Here is a 25,919-nt window from a genome sequence, read left to right as displayed (position 1 = left end):
CCCTCTCCATAACTAAGCTTAAATCCCTTGAGAAAACAATAGTTTTCAAAAATCTTTATTTCTAAAGATTAGCTTTGATTTGTCTACACAAAATTGCGATAAGGCTACTGACTCGAAAGCAAAAGGACCATTTTGGCTATATCCTTGATGATATAGCAAATTGTTTAAAATTAAAACAGTTGGGTTTGTTGTTTGCTTAGTTTGTAACATCTAAATAGAAATGTATAATTTGGGAGCTCTCTCAATTTTAGCTGATTTTAGCAGCAGTTATATCACCTGATTCTATAATTGTTCAGGGTTTGTTTGGTTTTTTTTTTTTGCAAAAATTTTAACAAAAACTCTTATCAAGGGAAAAAAAAAAAAAGAAAATCATACCAGCCTGTCTGATAAACATGTTTCCCTGCCCTCACACCCCAGTGAGCACTGTGACACTACACTTTTATCATCTAGTGTGTGCTCAGAATGAGCTTAGAACAGCAATTGCCAGGAATAGGCAGGCGATAAACTGCATTGATTTAACACATCTTGTTTTCAATCATGCTCGGATTTTCTGAGCACGCATTTTTCCTGTACTCCAGCTTGTAGCTTTTATCTGACGAGCTGATCCCTTTTCACTGGAAAATGAAAAGGTCGCACAATAAGACACGGTTTACTGGAACTTGAGCACGCACCAGGGAAAGTATTTTAGATAAATACTGTCAGACATAGTGGAGCTGAATTTCAACAACACAATTGCTAAACAACAATACTTATTACTCTCTAGAACAAGCCTACAAGCAACTTATGGCTCACAGCGGGGGAGATCTCAGAGTTAGGCTCAATAGTTAAAGAAACGTTATTCAAGCCTGTTTGAAGATGCAGTATTGCTTTTGCCTTGCACGCACCGACTAGCCATACCTCAGGACCACACTAAATGCCTCCTCAGTTGCTTTCCTAGGTAATTTATAAATGACAGAAAAGCATATCAATGACTTTATTCTTTTTTCTCTTTTTGGCGGAAGGTGATTGACTACGTGCTTGATTGAATTTAATCAAATGGGGTACTGGGTGGTGGTAAAAAGAAAATTATCTGTATGCAAAAGTAATTTACCTGAAACTAATTAATTAACCAAGGTGAGTTGCTGAGGAGGTCAGTAAACAAGCAAGGAATAATATGGCATGACCCATCTACCAACGGCCAAGGTACAGTAGGCTTATAACAATAACTCTAATTTATTTTTTGCCTCCCTCTGAAGTGACTGCAATGATCCTGACCAATACAGTACTGGAAGCAAAATATCTTCACTTATTCCTATCAGAAGGAGCAAAGAAATCTTCCAAATTATTCTTTACTGCATTGAATATACCCAAGAAAAGATCTCACCAAGTAAACAGGGAACCTGAATTAATTTTTTGCCCTCGGCCTGAGTGGACTAACACCCTTTTTCCTGCAAAGACTCAGCTGCCAACCCACCACCAGGGAGGGGGGATTGATTTATCCAGCTCAGCCCCCTCCCAGCACCTCCTTCCCACACCTCGTGTGTATGCATGCACAGAAGGAGTTGCTCTCCCAGCAGCCTTTCTCAGGAGAGGGACCCTGGTTTTCACGAGCCCCAAACAGTCCCCAGACCTCCCCACGCATTTACAGGTATTTCTGCGCCGCTGGCCCAAAGCCAGCCCAGCCCCTCATGAATAACTTGGACTGTGGGTGAGAAGGGCACGTTCAGCAGAGGGATTCCTTCGACAGGCTGTTTGCTCTGGCAGCAGCGGGTTCAGCCCCACCGCATCACTCTGAGCGTGTGTCATGCCCTGCAAGCTCACTCAGGTAAGCACTCATACGTGGCAAAAATATTGCAAATGGGTGATGTCTGCAGGTTAAAGCAGCCACCCTGCCCTTTCTTTTCTCTCTGAGAAAATTCATCACTTTTGCTTACAATTATGTAGAGTCTCTCAATCTCTGCAAAGAGAAAATGGGGGTAAGAAACTCCAACCCCTGCTCCAATCTACCCTTTTGGAGAAAGTGGCCACGCTTCTCCAGGTGGCTGGTCACTAAGAGACGGTCAGCTGCTGGCTCAGCTTAGTTACAGCAGCTAAGGAGACACAGGGATACCACATATCCCTTTAGGAAGCTGCAATACAAAGGGAAGTCCCCCAAAACAAACTATTATCCCCACAAACATCCTTCCAAGTTGTCAGCAGTGTCTGTGCGAAACTGGTGTGAAATATTTATGTATTCCTTGCTTCTTCTGAATGTGCTTATTAGTCATTCAGGTCCAGCATAAACACGTTTATTAAATTCACCTTTTGCAACATCCTTTAACCAGTAAAGCAGAAATATTCTGGCAAATTTTCTGAAACTATACTGATACTGGCTGGAAACTCTAAAGGCTGGAGCTTAGTTTATATTTTGCATATATATATATCGGCCAAGTCTTCACCTCTAGAGATACACCCATCTTTCTCTGATGTTCTGTTCACATTGTAAGTCTTACAGAAAGAATATGGTAAATATTATTTAAATGACATTTTAAATTATAGGTTTAGATAGAAAAGTCACAAGCAAAGTGATAGGCCTGAAGAAAACTACAAAGTAAAATCCAACTTTGCATGCAATGACACTTTACATTCAGCCCTGTGAGCCTCTCTGCAAGAGAACTCCTACAAGTATTGATTTCTCCCTCTCACCTGGAAACTTTTTTTTTTGCTAGACGAGTAAGTTGAAAACCCGTGCTGCATTTTAGGGTTATCTCATGCAACACAGGCAGAATTCTGATATGCCTTCTTCATTAAGTGCTCATAATCCCAGAAATGAAAGTAACTCATTTCTTCCCAGGGTGCCTGTTAACTGAGAAACTCATCTTAATTGAATGCACAGATCAGTTAACCATCCTCAGATTCACAAACCATTAGTGCCCCATTTGCACAGCAGCTTTGCTGGCAGGTCTCCTCCCACCACTGCGCTTCGGGGGGATCTGAGGTTCAGCAGAGGGGAGGTGCTGCAGCAACGAGCAAGCACCATCAAGGGCTTGCTCATGACAAAATGAGTCCTCGGGGCGAACAGGCCTTTGCTAAATTGTCAGCGCTAGATCACCTTGCAAGTCAGTTACAGAGAACAAATACTGCAGCTCTGCCCCCAAATAAGAGGTAAGGAATCTCCAAACACACCTACAGAGAGATCACCAATCTGGAATCTGGAGCCTCACAGGCCTAAGAGGAGGAAGTAAAAATAACTGTTATCACACTCTTCCCATCTTGCCTTTCCCCCACCATCACAAATTACCATCTAGAATACACCTGGTAAACCAGTGAAGATGAGTACGGAAATAAAAATATCCCAGGTACAACCATTCGCTTATAAAGCTGATGCTTCAAAAAGAAACTGTAAAAGGTGAGGCAGTGAGGAACCAGACTGAAACTCCCCATCCTGTTATGAAACATTTCCGACAATTTCATATCCAGCTGGAGTGAACCAACCTTTGGTTCTTTGGTAGTCACTGCTGAGTTTAGGATAGGCAGCAAAACATCTCTGCTGGTCAGTAGCACCCCACTCATCCCCCAGCTAACGCTGTTCTGAGGGAATTGAAACTTCTCCACTCAAATTTTCTCCAATCAAATTATTTTGGTTTGATTTTAAAAAAATATTTCAAGTGTTACTTGATTAATTTTTCCTAAGCCAGAAATATAATAATTTCCCTAATTCAAGGCAGAGGTAGAATAAACAGATTAAAGACTACAAGATGAGCAGAAAATAGAGTAGAAGATATAAAGCTACCACCGATAACCAGAAATGATCAAACAGGTTCATAACCGTGCATTTGTGCTTGTTCCAAATTTTCTAGGCATCATTGGCAGCCTGTAGGAAAATTCAGATCCCAGCTCTGAAGCTATCAATAAAATACCTTCAGAGTAGCATGGTATTGCCCATTTTCTCTTGTGTAAAACAAATACCTTCCTTCCATGCAACCCAAAACAAAAACCAAACCCCACTGTAACAGATTACATTATTCTGTACAAATCTGTTTCTAGTAGATTTAATGAGAACTGTTGTCATCGTAAAAAATTGCCACCAAAATATATGTGTATCATATTAGTATGTCTCAAAGTTCAATACTGACACAAACAGTATCATCAGGTGATAAAAACAAAGATGCTGCAAGCGTGACATGAAAAAAGGGTATTCAAATGTTAAAATCTAATTTAGCAATTTGCAAATTGCCGGTCTAAAAGGAGGAATTTAACATTAATCTTGCTGGAAGTGGCATATTTATCAGCAACTGATTTGTAGCTTTCCAGGCAGTAAGCAATATATATAAATACACTTCTGGGTCCATCAGCAGTATGCAAGAATGCGCTTAAACAGACAGACTCACTAAGGCCCTGAGTGTGCAAAGTATTAAGCACCTGGCTGCCAGAGTTAATTAGTCTGCGCAGAGCCATGCACTGATGCTGCTGCTCCTGCTCCAAACCAGCTCCATCACAAGCGGCCTGGGGCATCTCTGCTTTCTGTTCTCCTGTCCTGTGTATACGCAATGCAAGAGCGAAGCTTTTTCTTCCTCCCCCACAACCCCGTGCATGCCAAGCCCACCATCTTGGTATCTAACCACTTGCTGTAAGAACATCTCAGCTCACCAAGGAGGACACAGGAACAGAGGTGGGAAGGACTGGCCTCCTGCACCACCCCTCAGGCACTGCACACTTAAAAGAGGAGCTACTCGTCCTTTGGCCAATAACACATTTAGCTGCTGTGCGAAGCAGGCACAAAGGTTACCAGAAACTGGCTCCGTGCAGGGGAGAACTTGCAAAGATGTTCAGCAGCTTGGGCTTCGGGGCAAATTGCTTTGGTTTTGCACTGAGAAGACTGAAGATGCCTGGCAGCCCTCGTGTGTTGCTGGGCTAGTGCCTATACTTGCAGAGTCTGGGGACAGCCAGGGGGGCATGGACCACCCCTTGGATGTCTCTCAAGAAAGGAGATTCCCACCAGTGGAGTTTACTTTGTTGGCATTGAGTTTTACATTCTGTGTGGTCTCTTCCCTAACTGAGCGGATGACACACGTTCAGTGGCAAAGGTAATTGTTCAAAATAAATCTAAATTGCAGCTGATTGAGTAAAAAATGGACACTGACAAGATACCATGTCATATTAAACACTAACATGCTTGCATAATTGATTGTATCAAAAAATGTGCTATTTTTACATCTTTAGGTAACAAAGATCTAAGAATCTTCTCTTAAATGAAGCCATATAAAAACATTATCTATATGTATGTGTGTGTGTTGTGTGGCTGAAAATGTGTTATCTGCATCTCCTAGCAGCTAATTTTGCATATGCTGTATATCTGTGCATACAGAGGCTCAGAAAGGGGACAATCCTTCCTCCAGCCTGTAGCAAGTGGCAGATTATTGCTGGAGCAGATGCAGCTGAGCTCATCATAGCCAAAGCTGGGAAAGCCACAGCATTAATATTTAAGACTAGGACTGGCAAACCAGTAGATGCTTTCTCCAAATAGCAAAGGGAAATATAATGTCACTTCTTTCTTCCAAACTTTGCTTGTTGCACAAAACAAAAGTGAATGAGCAAAAGAAAAGAGGCAAAAAAATTCCCACAGGATTCTCCTGCTCTACTCAAGACAACTCAGACCTGTCATTCCCCTTTGTTCCTTTTCCTTCTGCAATTTGCCCACACCAGCAGCATGACAGACCAAGTCCCCTTCAAAACCTACTGTTTCAGTAGTTTATCACAACTATAAACTAAACCATGTACTGAAACGCATATAAAAGGAAACTAAATACAGCACCTCCTGCACACCTAGAACAAAACTAGGAAAAAATACTTTTTTCCTCAACATTCAAATATACAGAAATTAAGTTATTGGAAAGGGAGAGATGGGACTAATCCAGCTCTGTTTTAAAGCTTGTTATACTGTGAAATACCATATTATTCTACAGGCAGTATTCATCTTACTTCAGCTAATCGTGTATGATGGACACTGACCCACCAAAGTTTGGTGTAAGTATCAGATGGCAGAATTCAGTTTCAAGTATTCTTGAAAAAGTGCTCAGGGTTGATTTTTATTACGTTTAACTGCTAAGCATGCAAATCACTATTTATTATTGGTTAGGCTCTTCAATCCCACTGGATTAAAGAACACATTACATGATTTGGGAAGATGTTTTTTCTTTCAGCATTAAAAGCTCGGTATTTCAATCAGGTTATGGCTGTGGGGCCCTTAAGTTTCAGGGTATTTCACCAGCAATGAAGATGTATTTTCAATAGCAAGAGTAAAGTAACCTTCTTTGTCAGGTACCTGTGCAGTGGTTTCTTGACTTAGCATAAGAGCTCTTTACACATTACTTGGCATCTGGGCAACAAACAGCCACGAAGCTATAAAATTTAGGTACCTATGCCTATTTAAAAATCCCAGCAGGCACCTAAATGAACTTTCAGGACTCTAAATATAATTAAAATTCTGCCTGTTAAGTAACAGAGTCAAAATCAAACAAGAAGCCTGAGACTATAAAAAAAGTTTTCTGCAATTGGATGACAAGCTACTTCCCACCAGTACTGTGGCTCTGCAGTTTGCAGTGTCTGGTAAGTGGTCACTAGCAGCATCAGGTGGTATCAAGAACCTGCTATCAATCAAGTTTTAGCTGGCTAAATATGTGAACAATCACAAGGGACAAGATTTAAAATTCGTTACTCTGTGCTGTGATGGGCAAGGATAAAAGAGTTACCTGTTGGGCACAACTTTTCAGTAGCCAACTGCATAGGAAAGGAGCTTTGAGTCAATGATTATCTCCCATTCCAAAGCAAAAAAAGTTTTCTAACTTCTCCTTAAGACACTAATGAGTAAAAATGAGTACTATTGCCTTCAAGTAAAACTTATTCTATTGTATTTTTTATTGTATTTTTACTTTTAATTTATTCCCAGCCCTTACGAAATCTTTTGGAAACATGTAACATCCCAGAGAAAAAGACATTTAGTGACTGTCACTAATTTCCCATTAAAATAACAGGATCTACAAAGGAAAGATCAGTATTTTTCAACTTGCAAAGTACAAACCTCCAGGACCTCAGAAGTCCCACAACCTTTTCTTGGTGGTCCATGAAAGGGAACTGAGAAAGATGCAAGTCTATTGTCAGCAGGCTTAAAGTCATTGCACAATTCATTGTTCAAAGGTCTGCATTTGTACTGGAAAATATTTAGGTGTCCACAACCCTGGAAAATGTTGAAAAGACACGGCGATAGATGGTTTTTTGGCACAAGCTCTCCTCCCGCTGGAAGATTTGCTACATACATTGAGGCACCAGTTTGGAAGACTGTGGATATTTTCTGCTGAATGGGGCCCTTGGAGAGGAAATATTTGATTTACTGCAGAGTTCTCATTTCCCTGAATTGCAAATAAAGTGTAATTTGATTAAATGTAAATGAATCCTACAATACTTTTGGTGGCTTGTCTGAAACAATTGATTGTAATGGGCATCCATCATTTGGCTTGATTTTAATTCAGAGGCAAAAAAGGCAAAATGAGAAAACTAAAGCAGGTGCTACTAACATTCTAGAGCTGCAGCAGTCGAGATTCCTGGTGCTGGACTGTCATTTCCATTGTTCTTGGATAGCAAGCAATGCAGTATAGGGGAAACGCAACAGCAAAAGAAAAAGAATAATGTGAAACGCATACACAGAAATAGATCTAGAAGAAAATCCAGATTTTTCGCAACGAATTCCATTAAATCAGCTTAAAGAGCATAATTTGTTAGATTTATTTTAACACTGATATTCTAAACCAAATGATTAAGGAAGATAAATACTGTTCTGTGTTTCTCTGTTAGAAGAAAAGCTTTGTTTTTATAGATCACCCAATTCTTTTTTCACCAAGACAGTTTCCAAGTGTGCAATACTGGTTTCAGCAGTTCTTGTGGTCTGAAATAATAAAAGAGAAGTGAAATTTTTGATAGTGACACAAGCTTGATGAACTTTTGGTGTCATTTTCTTTAAATGTGGAACTACTCCAACCACAGAGATAATTACGGATGACCAGATTGTAACTGCTTTATTGCTTCTTTTTTCTCATAAATTTTAATTTTGGAAAGTTAAGTGAAAAATGTGGTTTCAATTTCCTACAAATTGCACACAATTTGGTTTCAACAAGAAAACAGAAAGAGGTGGTACGTTCTTTGGAGTGAATTACGGAGAGAAGTTGTTTCTTTGTCTTTCAGCATCATCAGAATAACAAAATGCAAAATGTAAAAAAGATGACTGAAAAAAAAAAAAAAAAAAGCAACTGTACAATGTACTAAGAAAAGCACCAAGCAATTCTTTACCTGAATAAGCTCTGAGCAATTTGATAAGGTAATAAAATTGCTCTAGCCTTTCTCCCCTCTGTTTTACCAGAATAGTGCTTAAAAGAAATTAAGCTGCACACACGTTACAGCAAATCTTCTAATAAGAAAATGCTGCGTCCATAACCATCTTGCTCTCTCAGAAGGTACCAGCAACTGCCCAATTGCCATGCAAAGCAGCCCTATTCAGACCATATTAAAAAGGCTTGGATAATTACTTACTAACAAAGTGCGTGCAGAAATGAAAGCCAACAGATGACAGTCAGTATTTATTTTGCCCAAGAAGTATGTGGGACTCAAATCAGTGTGTGCCTTTACCTACTGTACCCATACCTATAATGACAATACATATATTAGGATCTTAAATCATATGAAAGGCTACCCAGCTTTCCATCAGCAACAATGGTCCAACTGATGTTTTAAAGGAGGTAGAAGATTCCCTAGAGTAGGTAAGAGCAGCAAAAAAACCCCAAAAAACCCCACAATTGGTCAGCATGGCTATGAAATGGGATGCTGGAGATCAAAATACAAGATGCTTTTAGTCAGGCAGTGAAGACTTACTGTAAGGACTGCAGGTATCACAATTCTTAGAATAATCCCACAAAATTTTGCAAAGGTTGACAATTACATTCCTAATTTAATGGAGGACTTAAGTATCCTAAAGAGTTTCCTTGACTTTCACCAGGTTGTTTAGCTGCTTCTAAATAAGGATGCTCTTGACACTTAAAGGATACCAATTGATTTGAGTTGCTTTTAATGAAAATAATAGCGAAAATTAACTAGTATGAAAATATGGAGCCTTTATCCGTTTTCATTCAAATATTTAAAAGTGTGCAGAGCTTCTGGAAAGAAGTACTAAATAAACAAAAGGGATGCTTTTTTAACAAATTTTAGTGCAAAAGAAATTTTTATTACGAGAGCATATGTGTGAAAATCAATTTCCCTGAAAAAAATTCTGGCACTGTACTTTGGGAAAAATAGAAAAATCTTCCCTAAAATATAAAATTACAAAATTTGTGAAATCTAAAGGAATAAAAGTTATTAGGAAATTTGAGAAAATATCTATGATGACTTTCATGCAGCTTCAGACTTTATTACACAAATCCCTAGGAAATTTTTTTGTAAGAAAACTTTTATAGGCCAACAACAATGTCTCAAACTGTTTTCTAAAAAAAACACACGTGTGAGAAACTGCTTAACTGCTCTGCTGACACCCCATGCTATAACTGTTTCCTGGGTTAGCCATAACACACATTTCTTGTCTGTCCTATCACTGTAATCACCAAAGGCAGAAAAAACCCACAAACATTGCCAGTGCCTTAAAAAGATGCTACACCACAAACACCTTGACCCACAAGAAAATAATTCTCTCAGCGAGCAGAAAGGCACAGTCCTACCTCTTTTCCAGAGGCAAGAGTTGTTTTGTCAGAATTTTTGTCAGATTGCAGTTGTCCCTTCCTGACTGTAGATGCAAAGAGTGCAGGAGAAGAGGGTTTTCTTCACCCCACGCGTCCCCGCAGAGTCGGAACACACACCTCAGTCATTTATCATCATGCCACCTCAACCTGCCAGCTTGACAATGATTTTGCCCCTGGGGTTTCTAAACTAGAAATGTTATTTAGGTTACGAAAACAATTGCACGTTTTCTGCTTCCTGAGCCCGCACAGACCTGCAAGCATGCAACCAAAAGGGATCTTAAACCTGCCAGGGCTGTGCCCAGCACACAGTTCTCAGCCCCCCTTGCCCAGGGAAACACGCGCCGATGGAGGGAGAACCTGTGCCTGGGAAAGCAGCACACGGGGAGATGCTGTGGCCATCGCAGCCTGCGCTCGCTTCAGCATCAACAGTTCAAGAGCCTTACTGAAGGGCCTGGCAGTTTAAAGAAAGCAATTTTCTTTGGCCTCCTCATTGGCCATAGATTATTTTCCTCCTTTCATTTTTCCTCCCTTCGCCCCGTTCCTTGATCAGAAGTGTCTTTCACTCTCCCCCGCCTCCCCTGTATGGATTAAAGGGGAAAAAAGGGCCAAACTCGCAAGCCCAACAATGCTGAGGATCCAGTGCAAATCCTGCAGATCAATGTTAGCCAAAATTTGCAGGCGGCCTGATCTGTTCAGAACTTGCTCATCTGGTCTGGCTCATATTTCTAGGTAATGTCATGGGGGACGCAGGAAGTTTGCAGGCAAGTGCAAAGCAGCTTCCTCACAGAGCAGGATGCATGTTTGTCTTCACAAGTGCTAAAACATTGCCCTGTTACAGGAGTTCACTACTTTTTACCTGGCACAATTTCTTACTACTTAATTTTTTTTTAACATAGGTAAATCTTATCTCTCCTCATTATAAAATTTTTGCTGCTAAATTATTTATGCCAAACAATCAAGTGTGATACCTTTGCAGATGTCAGCAGATAAACAGAAATGCAATGTTGCATGATGGAGTTTAATGCTGTGGAAATGTCGGGGCACTTATTTTAAAATTCCACTGACCTTTGCTGTCCTTTTTTCAATGTTTGCTTATTGCCACAGTAAGGAAACACTGCAATAAGAGTAGGAATTTTTATATGTGGATCCTGAAAGTCAATATTTAAGGGAAGCATGTTTCCTCAATTACACCATTTCTGATTACGTGCTATCAAGAGAGACAGTACAGAGGTACCATTTACACGGAACACAGGCAATACATGTCATAGGGTGAAAAGCGTAAGATCAAAAACACTTGAGCAAAGCCAAGCTACAGGACTGTCATAAGAGGAGCATGGGAGCACAATGTCTGCATGTTGTTACAGTGGGATACTGTGGCATTAAGATATTACAGGTTTGTGGCTATTTTGGGGGTTCCTCTCTTTCCCTGCTGGCAGCCCAGGCTCTGTGGGACCTGTGTAACAAGGCAGTAGTGTCTGTGAAATAATGAGCAGGGGAATGCGGTGCTGTTCTTCCATTGCAATGTTAGGTGCGATGTTGCACGCTAAAGCATCGGATCAATACTTCCAGCAGCAAGCCGTTCAATACACCTGAATTATTGCTTCATTTTTCTTCTTATTATAGATGAGTTGTGTTATTATTTTCCCCAAATCGATATTTTACAACCTTTTTTATCCGTTTCTCCATAAATTTTGTGATTACTTTAAACTGGGAATTCCGGTACACTAAATAAGATGCAGTATCTGAGAGGCAGTGAATGTACCAACATGATTTTTTACTGAAGACACTGCTTAAAGGCAGATCCTAATCAATAACTAAGTAGGAAAATTTTTATGTAAGAAAGTTGGACGCAGCGCTACTCTTACAAAATCAAAATTCACATTCCTAGAAAATATTAGCTACAAGAGAAGACTATTTTAGAAGTACAGGGAAAAAGAGGTCTGATGGGCACTTTGCGTGGGAAATTTAATTCCAAACAAATACGCTTTTTACTTCCCCTCAGCTAAAGGGTGACCATAATTCACTGAAATTGTTTCTTACAAAGCAGATAATCCTGTGCACCTTAGAGTGATTTAATTAGCTTCCATAGCTGTCTCCTGCTAAGTGTTTAAAGCATCTGCAAATCAAATCATGTTAACTCATCTGCTGCACACTTTCTTTGTTCTATGCATAGGACCTTCCTAATAGCATTAATAGGAGCATGAGTTTCCCTGGAGAGGGGAGTAGCAAAGTGAGTTAATTACATAGTTATTGTAAAATTGTGTACATTATTCCACAGAACATGCTGGGTAAGTATTAAGGTGCTACACAGAAAATAATGACAATTTTGGGTGATCCCAAGGACCTCAGTGTTGTAATTTGAAAGGATAATGCAGATTCCCACTGAAGTTGGAGGAATTCTACCAAATTCCAGGACATAGTCTGCCTGGCCCAGCTGCTCACGGACTGCAGTGCATGGCTATTCCCTACACACTGGCCACAATTTCTATCCTCACGTTTACTGCAGAATTACAAGATTGAACAGTAGGAGGTACAGTAATCTCCATTCAATGTTTTATAACACTTTAAAAATTTTTAAAGGAAAAAAACCAACCCTGCCCTGGGATTTTCTGCTATAAATTCTATAGATTTCTGCTCATATCCATTTGGTCTAATTAGGCAGACCCCTCAAAAAGCAAGTCCAGCAACTTCTTTGGATCTGGGCATCAGCACTACAGTGCAGCAAATAATTCAGAACAAACATCTCCCCCTCACTAACTGTCCAGAGATATCTTTTACTCCAATTAACTTGTTAGCTGAAAGTACTTGTCAAATAGTTTTTCTGATTAACCTTATCCTTACAGATAGATCATGAAAGAGTGGGCTGTTACAAATTTTTGGGTTAAATTCTCCATTTATAGCCTATGTTCAGAGAGGGCACCACCCCACCTATGTGTTTGCTGGTTGCAAGTCAAGCTTTCTCAACACCCAACAGTGAGTTTTACATCCTTTTGTTCAGGCAGAGACACATACACTATGGAAAGTTTACTTCCCATAGTACGCTCTTGAGTTTTTCTTAAAACGGACTGTCTCAGCTCACTCACTTGATCAAACATTCACAGGGAGCAAAACACTACAGGGAAACTGAAGGAAATTCATTGCCAAAAACAAATGAATATTCATGGTCCACAGAAATACCCTTATTTCCCAGCTCTAATCAGCATGAACATCTGTGGAAAAAGGTCTAATGGGGGAAATTGGAGAGGGGAGGGGGTCATTTCCATCCTTTCCCTTAGGCTCCAATTTAAAGAAGGTTCATTTGTCTTTTTAACAGAACTTGCAAGCGATGCAAGGATGAACAGTTTTGGTGAAGAAACAATGTGCAGACCGGCCTTGTCTTTGGGAAATTTGAACTAAATTCTTCATTCCAGGCCAAAAGATACCTAGTGCAGATTCTTGTTCCTGTCCCTGACCTGTCAGACCCATGCACTGCCCTGAGAGCCCCTCCATCAATAACAGAGCCTGAGCTGCCAAAAACACCCAGGGAGAATACAGTCTAAGGCAAACAGGCATGGTTCACTCTCTTCTTTTCAAATAAATGACATGCACATTTCAATGCAAGATTTAAGGGAACAAAAAGTACCTCAAAATTAAAAAGCTGTAGAGAAAATATTGTTTTTCAGTATGATGGCCACTTGAAGATCTATTTTTAGGAACAACAATGTAACAACTATTTCTAGTAGCTGTGCACAATGTGCATGTCAACTCTGGGGAGAGTTCTTTTTGGAATGGTGAAACAAGTCAGAGAACTCCATTTGGAAAAAAATTTCCCTTGCAGAAGTGACCTTTCAACATGAATTCATGGTGACTTCTGGCAGTAAAATCTTGCCTTTCATTTTTACAAATACAAGCTTGCTGCTAGAACTGCCTGAGCACACAAACTACGTATTTTTATATGATGAGTTGTAGTCTTCTAAGGAAAGTACCCCACCAAAACCTAAAGATAGGATATAAGTTAGGAGAAAAAAAAAACCACCACAAAACAACAAACCCACAAAAAGGGGATAATAAGCACATGTATTTCAGAAACTCATGGGATTGTAATACTTGGGGCTATAGTTACTTTCCTACACAGCACCTAGCATGCAGAGTCACTGAGATTGTAATGCTTCTCACCCAGCTTCAGTCACCCAAGTGCATATTTGAACACTCATTTAGAGCCCATCTGCAGACAGAGGACAGAGTTTCCTGATGGTGATACACCCACTTCAAAGATGATGTCTGAGACGGTCAAGGAGGTCCAAAGGGAGCTCGCTAGAGTGCACTGGATTTCTGTCCCTTATGCAGACAAGGTAAAAAGAGAACTTATCACGCTGAAAAAGAATAAAATCCACCCTGGAAGATGCTGCAGTACTAAAAAGTGACAGCAAGTTTCACAATTATTCATAGACATCATAGGGTTTGCTCTGTAATTTTCAGACTTAAAATGGAGAGTTTGGTGCAACTCTCTGTTTTAACAAATGCATTTTTGCTAGATGAATGTTACAACAGCTTAATTTCCACATGCATTTTCTATCCCATGGGGACTTAAAAAAATACCATTCTTAATCGATTTAATTTTATCGATTTAATGGGTTTTCTCTTGGTTTTGTCTTTTTTTTTTAATTAACCCTCTGTCTGCTGGCAGCGGGGTTTCCTCTTGTTAACCGCCAATGCTGACACCTGGTGCTATGCAAGAGCAGTTCAAGTCCACAAGTCTTCATGCAGAGAGGTTAACCACAATTTATGCCAACAGGAAAAAGATTAAAAAGTCACATTTGGAAGGGAAGGGATAAGAAGGAAACTAAAGAAGAGACTGAAAGACAAAATAACAGCAGGCATGGTCATGCAAATACGTTAGGGCAAACGATGCAAGACTGTAGGGCTTCAAGGGTAACTGCCCCAAATCAGGCTCTTTATTGTGATACTGGATGGATGGTGCACACATCTCCCCACAGTGTAAACTGCCATGAACTACCTGGTGCTTGGCAGTCTAAGCACAGCATGTGAATGAAAGAAGTTCACGCAGAATAGTTGACTTGCTGCAAATCCACAGTCTAATTTACATCACGCTAACATGTTTGTGTACTAATATATTAAATAATTTCTGTCCTACCTTGAGGAATAAAAGAGCTGCATACACTTGGCTTGGCAGCATTAAGTAAGAATATACAGTTTTATACTTCTGTAATTAACTGCAGAGCTCACAACAGACCAATGGCAAGATCCAATAGCAAAACACCTTTCAGTGAACGTAATATAATTATATACAGACCTCAAACAATTGTGCTTGAGATATTTCTGTTGGGCTCGAGATATTTTTTTTGGGGGGGAGGGGGAAGTTGGAGAATTTTGTTTTAAAAAAATGCAGTAGCATTAACAACACAATGTTCTTTCCTTAGCGACATCAGCAATGTGTGATGATCAAGACCTGCCAGAAGGTTCTTGGGAAGTTTGTTGAGATTGTTGAAACTTTTGTGCAGATTGAATCTTAAAGGAAATTCTACTTTGACACGTTAGTCAGCCATTATCATTAAATAAATGTGCACTACTGCCAAATGTCTCAGATAATTTAAAACATCGTGGTTACAATTCCCTTCCTTTCTGAGTTGCTTCTTTCTCTCTGTTGGCTCTTGTGGTGCTAGCAATACAGCGTTCTGCAGCCTGCAAGACCATGTCTGCACTGCAGACTGCAATATGTTACATACAGAAACACTCAAACTGACTTTAAATAAAATAACAATGAACACTGCAACCTGCACCAGGAGATAACATTTTGGGCAAGCCCAAGAAGCTACCAGGATTGAGCCTAGTCATACCGGGAAAACTGTTTCCAGCATCTCTATCTAGACACCATGGCAGACCACATCAGTTATGCACTTGATATCTTCATAACTAAGTGAAAGAGACTGTGTGAGTTCTTGCAAGGTAGCAGAAAAGTACAAAGAGCTTCACACTCTATGCAATAAATTGCTCTTGCATCCACTGAGATGAAAGGCTGCAAGTACAAGATTTTCCTTTTATCTATATATTAACAAAAAAAAGTCTGAATCTGTAGACATGAGCTATATTGGGGCACATCTACTCTGTAGTCATTGCTGTCGGCGAGCTTTAACCAGGCTAGATAAGCATTACTGGCTGTTAGGGATGCTAGTACAAGCGCAAAGCAAGTGAGGCTGCCCAAGTCCTACCTCCGGGGAATGATGGCTGCACACCACACTCCAGTTTGAGCCAGCTGTACAGCATTCACTTGTGTAACAAAATGCCTCAGCAAAATGAACCCTCACTAACAAGCACCTCAAAGGATTAAGCACATCTTAAGGAGGCTATTTTGCAGGTAGTGCTGTGCACGAGCGTGCCTCAGGCAGCCATGCACTAAATTCCCATTCCGGCTTCCTCGCTGGAGTCAGCGCGCTATGTGCATGGGCACTTCTGAAGTCTAGCCCACAGCTTGGCCATTTTTCAACAACACACAGTAAATCCAGCACACAGTTCCAGGCAGAAATCAAAACCTGCTGTACCCCATGAGAAGCACAGGGAGGATGAGTTAGGTACGTACGTACCCGCAAGGCAGCCAGAATTCCCAGCTACCATCTATGAAATATTTCAGTGGCAACAAGTAGCCGAGGAGTCGGCTTCCTGGACCAGCAAAAAGATAGTGCCTTGTCCCTCTTCCCAGGGCACAGGATCAAAATGCATTAAGGTAAGCAGTACAGCCACTGTTGCTACTATAAACTGTCCATTTCTGTGGCATTTGTCTAATCTGAATACCCATACATTAAGAAACAAGACAGTGAATCCCCCTGTAGAAACAGCACAATTCTGGCTTTTTAGAAATTCATCTCAGCTCTCTGTTTTATTGGCCATTTTTTTAAAAGAGGGAATAATACCTTATCAACTGACATGAGCTAAAAGGAGAATAAAAAAAAGATTAACAATTTCAGTCTGGAATAAGAGACTTTTGAAGCAAAGGCATGAAAATTTAAAGGTTTTGGGGTGGGGATAAAGAAAAGAATTTACAAGGCTTATTTTGTGAACCCAGAGGGTTAATTTATCATGGAGTGAGTCTGGAACTTGAAAAGCAAAAAATGGTTTATTGGCTTTGAAGGTCAGATAACTATGTTATATCATATTCAATAGGGTAAGGTTCCAAGGGTCTACAGGGTTTCATGACAATTGCAGGAATCCTTATAAAGTCTAGTTTATACCTTTATCGTTAATAGCTTTCTAATCCTTTACCACAAATTTATAGTTTAGAAATGGCAACACATCTTAAAGATTAAAGGTATGTGACAAACAGTTCATGTCCTTTAATAATCAAATCACATAGCTTAGATTGGGGGCTTATCAGGCTTTTTCCTACTCTATGGTTTCATAGGTAGAGAATACTTTATATCCCTATTACATGAATGATGAATGGGACCATTGGTTATGGGCTGTTATTTGCTTGGCTGTAGTCAATATGTTTTCTTTGGACAGGGACTTCAGTGATTTATTTCTCTTTTGGCCTTATCACTTATTAACTCAGGGCAGACAGAAACAGCCAAGGTTGTGAATAAGGACTAGTGCCCATTTAGACTTCTAATATCAGAGAAAATATTCTTTTTAATGATCCAGCTACCCTTTGCTGCGTAGACTCTGATTGCACTTCCCTCTAACTAGAAAATAAAGGTCATATTTCTTGGAAAGTGTATACATAAAATATGCAAAATAATATGTTTCCTTCACAGCCAGCTTTATTCTGACGGTTGCTGTAATTGCTTTCATTTTGCAGCTGTCCTACAGGTACGCTGCATACTTTCAGTGATTGTTTTTTGCAGTGTGTTATGGTGCTGCCAGTGTTTAAGAAATACCAAAGATATGAGAGTTCTGTGCTCCTATTAGCATACAAAAGGGATTTTCCAGTCTACCTCCACCGCCTCCTCACTGTCTGAAGCACCTTTTCCCTGCAATCGATTAGGATTCCTCCCAGCTTCCTTTCCTGAATTTCTGCAAACCAAACCAACAATTCTAATATTCCTAATATCCCCATCAGCCAACTCTGATAACTCTCTGTACTTCATTCCACTGGGCACGTCCTACCAAACTTCAGAACAAACACTTTTGTAACAACATTAACCCTCAAGCCCACCACAAATAATAAAGACTGAAGTTATTTCATCTAGGAGAGCTTGTTTTAAAACAATTGCAACCATTTTTTTTTCCTCTCTAAAAATTGCTAGACAGGCCAGGCAGACCAGGTATCAATGCTGACTCGGCAGAGCAACTAAGTTAATGGACTGGAACTCAGAAAGGGCCAGGTTCAGGCTTCAAATAGAGATTTCCTGAGGGCAACTTTCCTTTTGAAGGGCAGGTAAGACCCAAGATCACATCACTGATGTGGGCACCTGGAAGGAGAGAATTCACCAATCCCTCCCTTGTCTTCCCACCTGTACTTTACCTGCAAGCGTCCTGGACTCAGCAATGGTGCCATGAGGACCTAGTTCTTCAGTGCCTATGGCAAACTCCTACAATAGCAGAAAGCCCAACGCACCAGACCCAAGACAGGTCCATCCCTGAGCTCTGCACACCACCTGATGCCGCTGGTGTCCCCACAGCAAGGTCCAGGTGGGAACAAGCACTCGGTATGACAAGACGAAGGGGGAACCTAGTGAACTCTGCATTAGGACATTTTTCAGAGAGCTGTTATGAGAGGTTTTTTGCTTCTTTCCAGAAGCATTACTAAATCCACCAGTACAAGCCTACATTTACAAAGGATTTAATTTCATTCTTCCTTACTTGATTGCACTTATAGTTAGGATTTACCATCTCTCTCCTGTCCTTTGTAGAGTCTGTCTGAGATCAGGATCAGACTTTACCTTGAGCATCCAAAGCACAGGATAACCTGCAGTGGAGGGCTCTCCTGCTTTTAAGAACAGACACCAGCTCTTATTTTAAACCTTATACATTTCTTTGTATTGAGGGATTTTGTTCTGTTCTTCTGTAGCACTCTGTGACTATTTAACTTCAAGACATCTGATACTTTTTATTCTACCACTGCTATTAATATTTACTAGTGAAAGGCAGATAAAAACTGCTGTTAAAAACAAATGGTATTCATTTGCTAGCTACCAGATCTCATAGCTGGTCACTCTTCTGGAGAAGTGATGTACTCTATATTTCATTTCAGATTAATGATCATCATATCTTTGTGGGTGAAGAATTTTATAAACACATCAGGATAAAACCCAAGACAGCATCAGAGATGCTGGGGGTTTTATTTTATTTTTATTGTTCTATTGATGATGGCCTTCTCTCCTTATTTATACTAATCAGCTATTTAAGTGCTCATGATTTAATAATAAACACACATGAATGAGGCATTGTAAAACTAATGAGGTTGTGTATTACTGATGTTGAGAACAACTGCCACTAGGTTTTAACATTTCTCAGGAACTAACAGATACCCAGCTATGGCCAAGGTTAGCTGGTGGAAGGGTCAAACTTTAGCCTACAGGGATCAAGAAAGGCTCCAGTGGGGCTACAGGAACCTCTTGACAGCCAGCCTGTCTCTCATCACTGCTTCTTTTTTCTTCTTCTTTTTTTTTTTCCCCTTTCTTTTTTTTTCTTTTTTTTTTTTTTTTACATCTACAAACTCCAGAACTCTCCATTCTGAAAACTGATTGCTTCATTGATTGTGTACCTATTGAACTTTGCATAGTTACTGGTGCTTTCTTGAAAAAAGAAAACTTCCCTAACACAGGAATCACTGAAATTTACCAGGCTGGAAACTTTAGGGACTGGAGACCACCTTGCAAGTGGTTTCAATTCTGATCAACTCTGTGTATGTGTACGTAAGTTAAACCTCTGCTTCTTGGGCCATGGACTGAGATTTTAAATGGTGATGGGTAGTTTTTGGTCTCTTACTCTTAGAGGTATTTGACTTAGGAAATGAAAAGAGAACAATTCTCAGAAGACAACTACCCCTATGCTGCTGTAAATTAAACCATTTCAAGATAAAAACCTAAAAATGAAGCCACCAAAAACTGAGGCTTTTGAAAATGTTACCCAAATCATCTGTGATCTGCAAGGCTCTTCCTGTTTGTACACAGACTCAAATGTTTTTGGAAGTAAGTAAAGGGTGAAATGAGGATGGAGCAGGGATTTTTCCACATGAGGCTATTTCTTCTTTGTAGCAACTAGGGGAGTGAAAAGTTCTCTGAGAAGCCCTATGACATTTCAGAGGAAGAGGCAGTTTCCCAGAAATTCTGCGAATATCTTGACCTTCACAGTGCTAGCATTTCTACATCACTCTACACACAATGGCCCACAAGCGTAATGCAAACACTGGTCGGTCTCAGCAGTGCTCCTCTCTGACCTACTCAGCCTTCGTCATAATTATCCTGGAGGATCGGTGCTCAGCATCTGCGTTATTCACACTGCATAGCAAGCCCTGTGTGTCTATGTTGACCTTACATCCACCCGTTCCTGCTAGTCGCACTTCTAGAGACATACCATATCCTATAGCTTATAACAAACCCCAAACGAACTTGGGGGGGGGGGGGGGGGGGGGGACTCGCCGGTTTCTCTAGGGATCCTATCAGCACACAAACGGTTTAGCCCACAGCCTCCCTGCAAAACTAAACCAAATGAAAATGGTCCCTAAATTCCAACCCGTATTCAACCCCATAACCAATTTTCAAAAAAAAGGAACGTTTGGGGTATTGCTCAGCCAAGAATCTGAATTAACCCCATATTGTATACATAACCCCAGTGGCAAAGCTATATACTTCTAGCCCCTATATAGTCCTTTGCTCTAGCTTGGGAACAAAAGCACAAAACCTTAAACTGAGCAGGTGGTAGAAGACACAGCATAACACATGTTTATGGACCTTCCATATGTCCTGTCCAATATGCAGTGAGAAAAATTCTCCCTTCACTTACATTCATAAAGTCCCACTCAAATCTCATGGTTTAGTACCATAGCAAAAGTCATCTGTAAAAATCATGCTGTCCATGATGCATTCATTTTTTAAAACTAAAACAAACAAAACAAATCTCAAAGGCCTGTCTAGGTATCACAAGTTTGCACCAGATCTTATCCCTTATTTTAACTCAACATATGTCCTGACTCACCTTGGCAAACTACCTACGGATTTGTATCCCTGGTGGCTTCTCCCTGTATCTCAGTTTCTCCAGTCCTAAAATAATGATAGTGATACATACCTGACTCCTAAGTTGTGACATGAAGCTTAATTCATTCAGTGCTCGTCATTACTAGAAGGCACTTACAAATGAAGGGTGCCATAGGGAAGTACTGACCACCACATCTGGGTATCTGGTACCTGTGTGCAATATGGACTTCTAATTTTATTCCAAAATGAACACACATGCAAGATGTGTTCAGACTTCTGTATTTCTTATAACATTCTCTCAGGAATGTCAAAGCTTAAAATCTAAGAATTACTCTGTAAGTGCATGCTAATGGCTTGCTTTGTAGATGGAAAATAAAAAACTTATGTTTTCTTGTAAGCACAGGGTTGACACTGGTTTATTTCTTTCAAAAATACTTATAAAAGCCAGGATTTCTCTGTATATATGTGACCTTGATTCCTAGATGGCACATGGGCTACTTAGAGATCATGTTACTAAGTTATTTGCAGTTAAAGGGGAAAAAAAGGCTAAAATTAATGGGTCACTGGGTATTTTCTTCTGAGAACTTAAGTACTTAACAGTAAGAAAAAAACAGTTTACAGCCAGGTGGCTTGAGGGGATATTTTGTTGAACACTGATTAAAAATAATTTCTTCTAAATGAGACCTGACCACAAAATGGGACCATTAACGAGCAGGGACATTCTCACCAGAAAGGAAACTACGCTTGATCAACTCCTGCACCGCCCACAAACCCCAGGTCTTTTTCTCTCTCACACACTCTTTTTTTTTCTTCCCTTTTTCTCCTCTCCCCTTCTCTTGTTCTTAATAGCAGGGTAAATAAGCAGCAAGTGATGCTGAAATGTTTTCGGCCAAAAACAGAGGCCAAACTCCTCTGAGAAAACATTTGGCCTCTGTGGTTTTGTAATATGTTCCAGAACACTGAGTTCACTGAAGAACATTGTGAAAAACTCCCATCGGCTGGAGTGATGCTGGGGAATGTTACTGTATCCCAACTTCCAATTGGTCCATTTCCTGCAGGCCTTGTTAAAAAAAAAAAAAAAAAAAAAAAAAAAAAGAAAAAAAATAGTGCTATGTGGGAGTTAAAACAAGTTCTCATGGGAAAAATGAATGGCAAGAAATTCTATCTTTAAAAGAAACAGCTAATCTGCTAGTTTGATTGTTCTTCAAAACTTACAATGAACCAATAATCCTAATTAAAAACACTTGGCCTAGTTCTCTAAAGCATCATAGCTTTTTCTATGCTTCGTTTGTACACACCATAGACTATTAGGTTTTTTTCTAGTGCTCACTAACAAAGTGCTGACTTTGTTGGGATGGCTGAGCTAATTTCGTGAACTCAGTGTGAAACCTTAGCTAAACAAAATTGTGGTAATTTTCCTTAATTTGTAAAAGTGATTGGAGTGCAAACAAAATTTTCCTCTTGGGTCAATCCTATAATTTTCAATTAACTAAAACTAATCGGCAGGCGTGTACTGAACCTGCATTTTGTTTAAAGGGCTGGAAGGCACTTCTGAAGGTCAGGATGCATTAATTGTTTTTATTTTAGTTTCATTTAGTCCTTTTTAAAAAGCCACATTTAAGTTCAGGCTGCCTTTAAAAGGAAAATGCAAATCGTGTGAGGTACGATTTCAGTCACAATAGCTTTTCTGTATCTACCGTAACTCCATAAAACCTGCATAAGTAGGAGAATTGTCCATGGATTGGATCCCCCTTGATTTTATCATTCTTTTGTATTTCATAACTTTCATTTGCTGAATGAAAAATAATGTGATTTAAACAGTAACCTGAAAATGCATATATGGAAACAGTCTCCCTACTGGGACACCTTATTTCCACATTTAGCCATCTGCTTCTGGGTAGACGGGCTAAACTGCTGCCCTCCTTTTTACTGGAAAAGCTAATTAATGATGATCTGAAAAGCTAAACCAAAACGGGTCCAAGCCACTTTTACATTTGAATTGCAAAACAAAGTCCCCCAAAATGTCTTCTCAAAGTCGAGAAGGGCATGTTTCCTCCCTTTCTTCTTCCTCTACATGCATACTTGCCATTTCACCAGTCCGTGAGGCAGCCACCCGAGTGGCTTGACAACAAGCAGGACAGCACAACTTATTGTGAGTGAGAAAGTGAGAAGGGAAAGGATTTGTGGTCAAACTGGCCAGAGCTCTGGCTGACACTTTCATGTGGTATACACTGGCAGTTTGCACCAGCTGGCAATTTGACCCTTTGGTTTTTCTTTTTCTTTTGTTCCAATACATTCAAACCCTAAATAACCTTTTTGGTATGGTGTGTTGTTGTCCAATATATGAATTTCCCACACATTGTTGAAATCATAATGATCGCAAATACACACAGCCTCCACAAATGCCTGCAGCTCAGCCAGCAAGGCGATACATGAACACTTTAAGACCCAGTTTAAAGAAACCCAGTGCATAATCCCAACTAGGGGAGAGGGCATTTGAAAAAGACAACAAAGCTTTATAAGGCACCTTTGTTCAACTCGCTCAGTGTTAAGAAAAATCAAATGAGAGCTTTTGCTACCCAGCTGGAGCACAGAAGTCTCTCCTCTGCCTCGAGTCCCTGTGTGTACGTTCCGAGTTGGAGCAATATACATGCCCAGTGTAATTCAGAATGCCTCATAGCCACAACTTTTTGTGATATATATGTTATTCTTAAAGTTTCGGGGCCAACCAAGAATGAGGAAAGGAATTACACTGGATTGTGATGAACCACAGTTCAGGCAGTTACAGAAGTAGTCCTGTCTGCATGTGTCAAACAACAAGCACATAAAAGGACAAGCATATCAAAACCCAGAGCAAGGCACTAATTCTTGTAGCATGCGTACCTTCCACGGAATCAGTGACACCAAGTCTTTTTGAAACGTTATGCTGCTACCTGATTTATTTCCCAGGCCATTCTTATCACTACTGAGAGTGGTTTAACATTGACAGCACCTACAATGTCCTAGTGTGGTTTTTTTGTTAATAATTCTTCAGGCCAAACCACTCAGCTTAGTGGCCTCGGTGTGGGCTGCACTGCACCCCAAAATACACGGCAAGTCACAATGTCTGCAGCATCGGCTGTGCTGAAGGCTACTGAGCCTCCCTGGAAGCCAAAGACAAGTATGTTACAGTGAGATGGGCAGGCAAACAGGCAGCTGCTTCGAACGCTTGCAACACTTGGCTGACAACATGAGATGGAGATATTTAGGAGGATGCTCCTTGGAAGGCAAGTTTGTGATTGCACTAGTATGCCTAGCTCTTTATGCTTGCAGTCTTCCTCTGTTTAAATACCTAAATATCTGTTTTTCTCCTTCCTCCCTGCTCCTGGGTAAAGAGATGTCTTACTGCGAGGACAAACAAGCAAACAAAAATCCCACACTGGTATGTTTTCAGGTTCACCTCTACAGTCATCCATTTCTGAAATCCAACCTAAAGTGGTACATTCAATGATGTGCTCAGCCAAAATAATAAAATACAGTACAGTTTTTAATGATGAAAGCAGAAGCCTTAGCAAGTGTGATATATTGCCTGCCCTATTTCTTTACATTATATCTAGTACTAAAGCATCCTTACCTGTGTAAATGAATCTTCCAGGCGTTCCCTTGCAAAATTGCTTAGACTTGTAGGACAATGTGACTTCTACAACCCCTGGGATATGTCGGGGAGGCGTCTGTACACGGATAGCATGAGGAGTAATCAGCTAGAGGAAAACATTGAGAAGGGAGAAGAGAGGGGGAAAAAAGCACTGTTAGATACTGAACACTTCTTTAATAACACTTTCCTCTCAGATCACAGTAAACAAGCTCTGAAACATGTAATTAACCTGTCAATGTTTGAATACAATCTTGATGTAACCCACACAAAAGCCAGTGACTATAATATTTACAAGCATTCTCCTTCTCAGCCATAACAACATTATTTCTGTTTTCATACATGGCAGGCACGTGCTTCCTAGTACAAGCATTAGCTCAGATTTAATGCAATAACTTCAGCTTACAGCAGCAAGATGCCTGTGTTGGCTCAGGTGAACACTGGGGTCATGACAGTGTCCAACAAATCTGATTGATAAATGATACACAGTTATATGTGTGAACATGGCAGAGCACAAGCCCAGAAAGGCTTTTACATGTACTAGCCCCCAGCTGACATCTGTACACTGCAAAAGCACCATGTGCTGCTGTGTCAATTTTGTATTCATTTTGTGTTCGTATAAATGATTACTGCAGAAATGTAAAGTTTGGCTTTTGAAGGATGCTAGATCTTTCCTTGGAAAAGATGGGAGCACTCAAAAGAGATATACCAAATATAACCATCTAACCATCACTTCCAGTCTGCCTTTACTGCAATGACTGACACACATCTGAGACAGCTCCCGCAGATGTGGATTTACACAGTAGTAAGTAGAAAAACTTAATTTTCTTGCTGTTGGGGCTGGAGATCCTGATCTTCTTAAGACAAAAGGTTAGGGTGGGTCAGTGCTGCAATTTCCAGGCTCTAGACCATTTTTGCTCTTTCAAGATTCTGGAATGGATTTAAAACATAGTCCCTGAAATTAGCACTAGAGCCATCTAGGAGATCACTGATTTACAGCAGGTTAACTCAAATCTCTGCTTCACTCAGAAACTACAACATTGTCCTCCCCATCACTGAAATGTCCTCTTTTCACTCATCATTCTCCCTCAGACAAGAATAGTAAAAAGAGATACATAGAAAATGTGACATGATTGTGTCCAGCATCCAAGATACAGCTCTGGCACATGGATAATCCTTCTCTAACTGACTGCAGCACATTAACATACTTCTAGAGAGGCAAACAAGACCAAGACCATAACTAGCCTCGACAGTCAGCAAAGCCACGGGCACCTATGCAGACAATCAACTACTCTGTGTTAATGGTTGAATTGTGTCCTGGATTAGGGAGTACATTTCAATAGAGAAAAAGATAAATAAAAAGCTAATTTTGTTCTTATTTTTACTAGGAACCAAATATTTCAAAATTGTAGTAAGGTC

At 40.1% G+C, this 25,919-nt stretch overlaps 1 protein-coding gene across 9 annotated transcripts in view; it reads right to left on the bottom strand.

Moving 5' to 3' along the window:
- Positions 1-25,919, bottom strand: part of EBF1 (EBF transcription factor 1) — a 283,091-nt gene that overhangs the window by 43,401 nt on the left and 213,771 nt on the right. For all 9 annotated transcript variants that reach the window (XM_055717825.1, XM_055717826.1, XM_055717827.1 and 6 more), the window contains exon 10: positions 24,483-24,609. In XM_055717825.1, coding sequence (XP_055573800.1) covers positions 24,483-24,609 — 127 coding nt within the window. The remainder of the gene's footprint in view (positions 1-24,482; positions 24,610-25,919) is intronic.

The sequence above is a fragment of the Falco cherrug genome, chromosome 8 (assembly GCF_023634085.1).
Source record: "Falco cherrug isolate bFalChe1 chromosome 8, bFalChe1.pri, whole genome shotgun sequence".
Lineage (NCBI taxonomy): Eukaryota > Metazoa > Chordata > Aves > Falconiformes > Falconidae > Falco > Falco cherrug.
Note: the sequence above shows the minus strand (reverse complement) of the source record. Positions and strands in the feature narration are given on the sequence as shown.